At 53.2% G+C, this 10,228-nt stretch overlaps 1 protein-coding gene across 1 annotated transcript in view; it reads right to left on the bottom strand.

The window, feature by feature from the left end:
- Cmip (c-Maf inducing protein) overlaps positions 1–3,915 on the bottom strand; it is a 209,822-nt gene extending 205,907 nt beyond the window's left edge. The window contains exon 1 of the mRNA XM_021220262.2: positions 3,264–3,915. Coding sequence (XP_021075921.1) covers positions 3,264–3,563 — 300 coding nt within the window. The 5' untranslated portion in view covers positions 3,564–3,915. The remainder of the gene's footprint in view (positions 1–3,263) is intronic.
- Positions 3,916–10,228: the final 6,313 nt, after the last annotated feature.

Genomic DNA, 10,228 nt, shown 5'->3' with positions numbered 1-10,228 from the left:
CAAGATAGGCAGCTACCGCTGAGTCCAGGAAGACCCAGGGATGGGCAAGTAACCAGCGAGCGAGGACTGAGACCATGCATGGGCAGGCAAGCCCTTCCTCAAGATGGTCCAGCCTCTGTCCTTCAGCGACCCCCACCAGGGTCCCTCCTACAGACGCTGGAGACCTCCTCCCCTTTGTTGACAAGCATTCCGGTTCCAAAGGATCCAAAGTCTCCCAAGTTCATCAAACCTGGCCTTGCTTCTGCTGGGGTTTAATCAGTAACCAGACCAGTAGACAGCACAGGGCAAGCTCTGACCTGACCCCCACGGAGGGCAAAGTTTACAGCCAGGTCAGGGAAGGGGAGTCAGGTCTGGTGGCACCAGTCTCCCTTTTAGGTCTCCTGCCCCAGGGAACGAAGAGATTTCCACACTAAGAGTGTCTGTCACCAGCTGGAAAGCCGTACCAGAAGGGACTGAGATACGCACCACCCCCCCCAGAAACTTGGTTTGCACCCCAGGCATGGGGAAAGCTGGGGTCCAGGAAGCCTCGCTATCTCTCGCAGTTCAGGTATAGACAGCCGACTCAGTGGATGGTTTGGGCAAAGGAGTGGATTGTTTGTTGACAGATTTAAAGTCTGATCAGTCACCGTGGGTCCAGTTCCTCAAGTCCACCCAGTTAACTGGATAACCCCCCCCCCCAAACAATTCTCAACTTAGCTTCTTACGGGGCCACATACATCTCACCCCTGTGGGAGACACACTCCAACACGGGCAACTCAAGGCTGGGCCAGGGGCTACCAGTGGTTTTCTGGGAATGAACTGCACTCAAATTCACCTTTGTTTCATTTGAGCAAACATTTCTCAATACAGTGGTTGGGCCGCACTATAAAATGCAGACAGGTTACATAATGCCCAGGCCTAAAGGAACCCCAAGGAGGCTCCTCCACTTCCTACGGAGCGGACGGACACAAAGCAAATATCTCTTGACATGGGACAAGATCCCTAGTAGCAAACCCCAACCCCACCTCTGGCCTGGAGACCAATGCTACAGGCCCTGGTGGCCACACCTCCATCCACACAGGCCCTGGGAAGGTGGGGGAGCCACACACCTCCACTAGAGGCCTCCACTGGAGCCCCCACCCCCGTTGACGCCCCCACAAAGCACGAGCTACACGGATGGAATTCCCTCATGCCAGGTGAAGAATGAGAAAGGCAGGATTATACCAGCCTGGGCCATGTTTGCAGTTCCTTTTCCCCTATTTTCTGACACATATCAACGCTCCACCAAGACCAGACTTGCACCTCAGACAACCCAGGGCCACACACAGGACTCAGGTGTTCCTCGGAGGTAGCCCCCCCAACCTACCCACACACACACCTCAGCTGGCATGAGTGGGCCGGGGGACCTGGCTGCCGGGGACTCTCCAGTCTGATTCCTTACTGCTCTCTTCCAACAGACAGACCTCTTGAGCAACCAGGGAAAGTAGGGGGGGGGGGCCTCTAGCCTGAGGTAGCCAAAGATCAGCTAGCCACACAGTGATTGTGCCCCCGAGGACCAGGGAATGTCCTGTCCTTCCTATAGCGGGTCACCCGTCCCTCTCCACTACTGTCCTCCGCTGACACCACCTTGGCATTTTGAGGGATGGCAGGGAAAAGAAGAGAACCTAAAAAGACACCCCCACCCCCAGCTCAGCCAGTTTCTAAGACTAAAGCCAAACTTGGGGTCTCCAGAGCCCAGGGCAGGCTACCAGGCACCTCTGGGACCTGAAACCCTCAGTACTAGCCAATCAAATGGAGATCAAGGCCGAAGCCTATGACTCAAGGCAGGTTTAAGAACACACACCAGCCTAGGAGAAGGCCGGGCCACCTCCCGGCAAACCCTCAATCCTCCTGGGGACAAAGTCTGCAGTTACTGCACCAACATGCCCACAGCCTAGGGGAGAAAAAAAAAAAAAAAATTGGTGGTTTTGAGTACATCAGAGCCAAAATTCAGAATAAATGTCCTCGCGTACCCCAAAGGGGTAGGGGAAGCGGAGACTCGGGGAGCAAGGGTGTCTGGGCTAACTTTTCCCCACTCCCCCATTCCTCGGAGCATGTGTCACAGTTTGTGACACACCACCAAGGGAACATGGATGCCGAGGCAATGTCTACACACGCTACACATTTGTGGCATGCATGTAAGCAACACCCTGTTTCCTGGCTGGGCTTTCTTGGCACAGGTGTGAGCAAGGCGGTGCACTCTACCCCTCTCCCATAATGTTTAGTAAACACCATGGAGCCTGCCACGGGGGGGGGGGGGTACGGTCTGTTCTAGACAAGAAGGGGGCCCCTACAAAGATAAGTCCCCAAGCGCCAGGCTAAGGCCCAGCCAGAGCCTGTATTTGAAACTGCCCTTGTTGGAAAACACAAAGCATCCTGTATAGGCCCTGCCCACCGCCCCCTCTCCCCCTCCTCGACCCCACCACAGCTGTCTGTCCCCAGGAGGAAGAAGGCCACCATTTGCAGATTCGATTTCCGAAAGCAACTAGTAAGATATCCTCCTTTCTCCATCTCATCCAGCTGACCTGGCCCTGGCCACACAGCAAAAAAAAAAAAAAAAAAAAAAAAAAAAACTGTAACAAAACAGGACGCAGCCACAAAACATGCTTACACACGCTCCACAGACAACGCAAGGGCAAGCTGGGCAGCCCAGCTTCTTCTACCCAGAGAACTCGACTATCCCAGGGTCTAAGCGGGTCCAGGACCTCGGCCCCCTCCCCCCTCTCCAACCTCCTAACGTGCGAAGGAGATTTTTAGAAAGGGCAGGCACCCGGTTTTGCCTTGCCAGGCCCAGCAGGAAGAAAAAAAAAGGGGGGGGGGGGTAAAGGCAGGCTAAAGCAAACGCAGGAGTTGCTTTCTGGAAATTGTTGGCGCTGGGGGGTTACGGTTTTTATGGAGGAAAGGGTTGCGTTTTGTTTTCTCCTGTAGCTCAGATCCAGATGGGCAACGAGTTCAAAAAAGGAACAACACACCACTATCCTCAGGGCCCAGTCTAGGGTCCCAGACATCGGAAACGCAAGCGCTTAGGCAAAAGTCCCCAAGCGCTCAGCCCGGGTGGGCTAAGTGTCCAGGACACGAAAGAGGGTTCCCATAGCCTGCCTTGGAGGATCAAGTCTAGAGGTTCCAGCCCAGCTCCGTGCGCAGGCCGGGACTAGGGGGCCGCGCGCTCGGGGACAACCAGCGGGGCGCCTCGGTCCCGGGGGACCCCAGCTTGGGAAGCCCCACGGCCACGCAGGGCCACTCACCGTGGCGGATGCTAAGCTGTTGTCGGCCAGCGTTAGGTGGTGCGGCTCCCAGCGCCTCAGGAATTTGGAGGTGAGGATCTTGCTGAGAAAGGTCCGAGGGTGCCGGATGACACAGACCTGAATGTCGCCCTCCTGCAGCAGCTTGTACCTCATCCCGTTGCAAAGCAGCAGGGCCCGGCGGCAAGGCACGGCGCCCATCACCTTGGTGCCCTCGGGGCCCGACACGTCGCTCCCAAGCAGCGGCTTGGTCTCCTCGATCTGCCGGGGGTCGCCGCCGCCCGAGCTGCTCGTCACATCCATGGCCGCGCCGGGGCGGGGGCCGCGCGCGCGATCGCGGCTGGCGTGGGGCCGGGCCGGCGGGGCCCCCGCGGAGGGCCCGCACCCCCCCACCGCCGGGAAGGTGGGGGGGCGTGGGCTGGGGGCGCCCCGAGGGGACGAACGGGAGCGCGCGGAGGCGGGCGGGGGCGCGCGGGGCGCTTCCTGGGCTGCTTCCTTCTAGCTGCTGGGGCGCATGCCGGCGCGAACGGGCTGGCGACTGCGGCGAGGGCGGCGGGCGATCGCGGGGCGCAGAGAGGATCGGGTCCTCGGGGGGCGGGGGCGGCGCCGGGGACGGCGGGCGCGGGCGTGTCTCGGCCTCGCGCGGGCGCGCTGTGCGGTGCGTGTGTCCGCGTCCGTCCGCGAGTGTGTGCTGCGGGCGGGGGCAGCGCCGGCTGCCGGGGAGATTGCGGGAGGCTGGCGCGCGCGATTGGTCCCCGCGGGGTCATGTGCCCGCCCTCTGACGTCAATGGCGGCAACAGCGGCTTCGGCCTCCCCGGGGCGGGCGGAGTCCGGGATGGGCCGGGCCCCGGGCGGGGACTTGGTGGAGGCGGGCGCGGCCCGACGGGAGGGGCGGCCTCTGGGGAGGGGGCCGGGGTTGGGCAAGCGTCGACAGTCCCCGCGCCGCGCCCCGGAATGTGGGTAGTGTTCGAGGGGACGTCACGCGGGCCGCGCCCCCGAGGGTGCACAGCTGAGCCCTAGCCCTGCGCCCCTAGCCACCACGCCATCCTGGGCCGGGCTTGGGAAATAAAGTCTGCCCCATGACCAAGAGGATGCGGACCAGTACTTCCCCTTCCTAGTCCAAGGCTGGGCCGAAAGCCGGGGTTCTGCCCGCTGCACCCCTGACACCGCCTCTCCAACACAAGCTGCTTCCCCACGGATGGCCAGATGTGTCCATAAAACAGTTTCTTAGGATTGAAATTGTTCCCCCTCCACAGAGCTATGCATGGTCGCTCACCACTACAAGCCCAGTACTCAGGGGGGGGCTGAGGCAGGAGGATTGCTGTGGGCGCGAGGCCAGTTTGATCTACACAGTGAATTTCAGGCCAGTCGAGACAGAAGGCCCTGTTTTTAAAGATAAATAAATAAATAAATAAATAAATAGAACTAGGGGTGTACCTCAGTTGTCAGGAGAATGTTTGTCTAGCATGCACAAAACCCTAGATTGGTTCTCAGGTACTACATCACTACCTAACCCCACAAGGTGGCATGTGCCTATAATCCTAGCTCTAAGGAAGTTGGAAGCAAGCAGACTTGAATTCAAGGTCATCTTTGACAGTGTGTTCGAAGTCAACTTGTAGTATATGTCAAAGAAAAGAAAAGAAAAGAAAAGAAAAGAAAAGAAAAGAAAAGAAAAGAAAAGAAAAGAAAAATTTAAGGAAATACCCCCTCCCTCTTCTGAAGTAGCCCCCACAGAAGGCCTCTTCTCTGGTCTTTGATGCTTCCTGGCCTTTGCTTTGGGAGGCCGTACTGGGAGAGGACACCAACCCTCAGCATCCTGAGGAGAGCCCCTCCAAGGGTCTCGGGGAAACAAACCTCCCCCAGAGTGGTCTAGCCGCCTTGGGTTCCACCCACACCACAGGCCACTCCAGAGTCTCAGACTAAACCTGGTCAACCCTGGTCTTCAGTTCCCACACTAGGACAGGCATCAAATGGGCCAATGTGACAACTTGGAGACAATAAAAAAAGGTCCCCTTCTGTCATTGCTGGGGAGGAGCTCTTCCACACGTCTTCCTCATCTCCAGTCCCCTGCAGGTCAAATCTCTTAACACCTGCAGCTGGTCTCGGGAGATGGTAAAATTGCTTCCAACACAAGTTCAAATCCCCAGAATTCACAGACACTAACTCAGTCCCAGGTGACTATAATCCCAGTGCCCCTACTGCAAAATGGGAGGAGAGAAAAGAAAACTCCCCCATAAGACCACGGGACAGCTAGCGTAGCATACACGGTGGCAGTACAGGAGACCCTGTGTCAAACAAGGTGGAAAACAAAAACACCCAAGACTGACCTCTGACCTCTACACAAGTGCTGTGGCATGCACATGTGTGCATTCACTCGTGAACGTGCACACAAATACACCATGCACACATACACACAAGCTCCCTCCGCCTCCTATGAGTACCGAATGCCCCAGTAGTGAATGCAAGCGTTGACCTAGGTTGAACTATATAGTGAATGACGGAAAGTTCTTAGCATCCCTGAGATGGGACTGTTCACTCATGCCGGCTCTTGGATGCACACTAGAACAGCCATCAGGGGCTGGGGAAGAGGAGAAGACAGGTTTCAGCTTGCCTCCCTCACTAGGTAAAACACTTAGCACAAGTTTATAAGCCCAGCATTTAGGAAGGCTGAGGCTGGAGGAACATGAGTTAGCACCCAACCTAAGCTACATGTTTCTTGTTTTGTTTTGTTTTGTTTTGCTTTGTTTTGTTTTGTTTTTCGAGACAAGGTTTCTTCTGTGTGCTACATGTCTTGGGGGGTTGCGGGGGGGGGGGGAACTCCCATTCCATCTGTGCTGGAGATGGACAAAAGTTTTCTCTGTGCCCCAGGGGAGACACTCTTGGGCTGGAAACTGGAGATTCATTACCTTCACATAATTTACTGACATTTTATTCAAGTGCCAAACTTCAACAGGCTTGTAGAAACCATTGACCAATAAGAGAAAGTCCTGTCCCCTAAGCCCCTGATATGAATATGGGTGTAGAGGGGTGATGGTGATCAAGAACCAACCTCCAGCCTTTTTAGGCGTGGGGTCAGGTCCACACAAACCTTTGTGGAGTTCTTGCTATCTGTGAGCCTAAGTCAGGTAATGGGTTATTAGTAGCTGTTATTGTCAGTCACAGTGGCCCCTAACCTCCTGAGATCTGCAAGGCTGCTCTCAGTGTGCATTCCTGCAGATAAGGACACAGAGCGATTGAATGACCTGTCCGGGCCCCCAGCTAGTCAGGATGGGCTCAGAGCCCAGGAGCCGTGCAAAAATCAGACAGTGGACACATTGTACTTGAAGTTAGATGAAAGAGGAGCACCTAACCCAGGTAGATCGGGTAAGCATGACACTGGGCATGTGTCCCTGCTCCAAGAGGGCTTTAGAAATCAGATGAAGAGACTCAGAGGTGCTCAGTAGTTAAGAATGCTTTCTGACCAGCCATTAAAGCCACATGCCTTTACTCCCAACCATCAGGAGGCAGAAGCAGGCAGATCTCTGTGAATTCGAGGCCAGCCTGGTCTATAGAGCAAGTTCCAGGACAGCTGGGACTACACAGAGAAAACTTGTCTCAAAAAACAAAACAACAAAACAAAGAAAGAAAGAATACTTTCTGTTCTTGCAGAAGGCCTGAGTTTAGGTCCCCAAACCCACAGAAGATAGCTCAAAATCACATTGTCACTCCAGCTTTGAGTGATCCAGTGCCCTCTACTGGACTCCAGAGTACCTGCACTGCATAAACACAGACACGCACCCACATCATTGAAAATAATACATTTTCTTAATAAGGAAGGGGTGTGTGTGTGTGGAGCGTGTGTGTGTGTGTGTGTGTGTGTGTGTGTGTGTGTGTGTGTGTGTAGGGATCAGGTAAGGGGACAGAAGCTTCAGGGAAAGTAAATTGCCCACAAAAAGGTGACGGGTTAGAAGGCTATTTGGCTCATCCAGAAAACTATAGACATTTGTCAGGATGCAGAGGCAGTGGGCAGAGGCCTGTGAGGTGTGTGACCGGTCCCCTGAAATGCAAGCCCAGAAAGGGGAGTAGTGGAGAGTGACCTCGTGGAGTAGGCGCAAAGTGAATTGCTCGTGGCATTTTTCTCAAGGCCATTGGCTATAGCATGGTGTAGCCGAGGGTAGCAGCCATGTAACCTGGCCCCGAGGAAGCCAGCAATGAGTCTGTCAAGGGCACTCTGGTGGGAAGCCAAGATGGTCTGTGTCCACATCCCTGGGTGGGTTCGTCTGTGTCAACAGAGCTGCCTCTTGTGTCTGGGATGGCTGTAGCCGGCTTCTTCTGATCCGGGGTCCAGGCTCTGGCAGAAAGGTGACTAAGCCGAATTTAGCTCAGACATGCTCAGTGCAGTCACTGGGTTGATACCTTAAACATTAAGCAGAAGTGTCATGACAGCCAGTGCCCAGCAGCAGGTCCCGTATTTAGACATTCTGTTGGTTTCGATTTGCTCTCCCTGCCAGCCCAGAAAGCCATCATCTTTAGAGGGAGGAAGTTAAGGCTCACAGTGAGTCAGCTGATGAACTCGAGAGAGTCAGCCAAGATTCAAACCTGAAACTGAATACTGGGGCTATAGTTCAGATGGGAGGGTTTCCCTGGCTTACATGAGGCCCTGGGTCCCATCCCCAGCACCACATGAACTACGTGTGGTGGTAGATGTCTGTACTCCCTACACAGGAGAAATGGAGACAGGAGGATCAGAAGTTCAAGGCCAGATTGGGGCCACATGAGAAAGAAGGCTCAGCATATTCTTACAGAGAACCTAGGTTTCAGTTCCCATCACCCTCTTGAAAGCTCACAACCATCTGTAGTTCCTAACTGGAGGAGTTCCCCTTGTGGCCTCCAAGGATTCCAGACACATATGTAGTGCACAGACATATATGCAGGCAAAACACCCACAGACATAAAAATGAAAAAGACAAAGAGAGAAATTAAAAAGCGAAACCTAACTCAAGGTTGACTTGCTCGGCACTTCCTCGTTGCTCCTCAGTCCTCTGGGAATGCTGGGAGCCACCACAGACACCTTTTATGTTTCCCTGAGACAGTGCTCAGAAAACTCCAAACCCTCTCTCTGTCATCTTTAGGTAATACTACCTCTTGGCTTTCGTTTGGAATCCATGAAGCAGAGGCTTCACAGCATTGTAAGAAAGCCAAACATGGCAGTGCATGCCTGGGATCCTAGCTCTTGGGAGGCAGAACCAGGAGGATCATCTTGACTTCTAAGTCATCCTTGGCTATATAGTAAGCTCCTGTATGGCTTGGATTACAGGAGACCTTGTCTCAACAATAATTTTAAAAAGGCCAGGCGTGTTGGCTCACACCTTTGGTCCCAGCACTTGGGAGGTGGAGGCAGGAGAATCTCTGTGAGTTCTAGGACAGCCTGGTCTACAGGGTGAGTTCCAAAACAGCCAGAGCAATTACACAGAGGAAACCCTGTCTCAAAAAACCCAAAAACTAAAAAATAAAGATAAAGGATCCAGAGTCCCCTTACACGGGACAGATGCCCCAAAAGAATATCCCTTTCCACGCTAACTTTGAGAGCTGGACAGATGACAAAAGAAACAGAAGAGTGCGCGTCCCAGGCTCTACTAAGGACTTTGATGAAGTGGTAATGTCCCTGTTAGGGAAGGGCACCTGAAGTTCGGTGCCATGTCCAGTGGCAATCTCTTTTGCATAGCTCATGAAATGACATGCAAATCCTGACGAGGATCAGGCAGGCAGAGTTCCTTCAGGAGAAGCTTTACCTTTGCATCCAGAGTACAAGCAAACAAGTCAACTGGCTAAAATAAAAGAAAGCCCTGTTTCCCAGCTTGCCAACTCCCCTGGTGCAAATACTCCCACTGAGACTCATTAGGAGCTATTGAGTTCATTGCTGAACAGGAAGTTCAGAAGAGATGCACCCCACAAGCCAGGCGTGATGGTACAGGTCTGTAATCTCAGCGAAGAGAGAGGCGGAGTCAGGAAGACTGGGAGTTTGAGACCTGTGTGGACAACAAACACCAAGAGTTCAGGGCTCGCCTGGACTGTGTCGCGTGGCCCTGTTTGAAAGTAAAGAGATCTGGGGGCGTAGGTCCGTGGTAGAATGTTCGCATGGCACACATAATCCCCAGTACCGCAATGAAAGCTATGAATAGAGATGTGCCCTATTTTAATGTATACAGTGGACCAGGGCTCAGTCAAACATACCAAGCCCAGCATCTGGACTACCACATCTGGACTACCACATCTGGAATATTTCCCTTCTGGCCATTCTACAGAGAAAGCTTGGTAAACGCTACTCCAGGCACACATAATTCAAGATGAATTCAGTCATCTGAATCAGAAACAAAGATTATAACAAGGCACACTCCTTTAATCCCAGCCCTCAGGAGGCAGGGGTAGGAAGATCTTTGTGAGTTCAAGTCTAGCCTGGTCTACATAGCAAGTTCCAGCAGCCAGGACTACATAGAGAAACCTTCTTCTAAACAAACAAGCAAAAAGAGCATAACATTTGGGGCTGGAGGGAAGGATTGACAGGGGTTTTTGTTATTTTGTTTGTTTGTTTTGTTTTGTTTTTGTTTTTGTCTTTTTTTTTTTTTTTTTTTTCTGAAACAGGGTTTCTCTGTGTAGCCCTGGCTGTCCTGGAACTCACTCTGTAGACCAGGCTGGCCTCGAACTTCTAAAAAAGAATATAACATTTATTATTGATTTATAGATCATAATCTATTATTATTTGTACTTTGCATGGGGTGTATGTATGTGGTGTGTGTGTGTGTGTGTGTGTGGTGTGTGTGTGTGTGTGTGTATGTGTGTGTGTGGTGTGTATGTGTGTGTGTGGTGTGTGTGTATGTGTGTGTGTGTGTGGTGTGTGTGTGTATGTGTGTCTGGTGTGTGTGTATGTGGTGTGTGTGTATATGTGTGTGTGTGGTGTGTGTGTGGTGTGTGTGTGTGTGTATGTGTGT

Source organism: Mus pahari, chromosome 20 (assembly GCF_900095145.1).
Source record: "Mus pahari chromosome 20, PAHARI_EIJ_v1.1, whole genome shotgun sequence".
NCBI classification, from domain to species: domain Eukaryota; kingdom Metazoa; phylum Chordata; class Mammalia; order Rodentia; family Muridae; genus Mus; species Mus pahari.
This window is presented reverse-complemented; position numbering and strand designations above follow the sequence as displayed.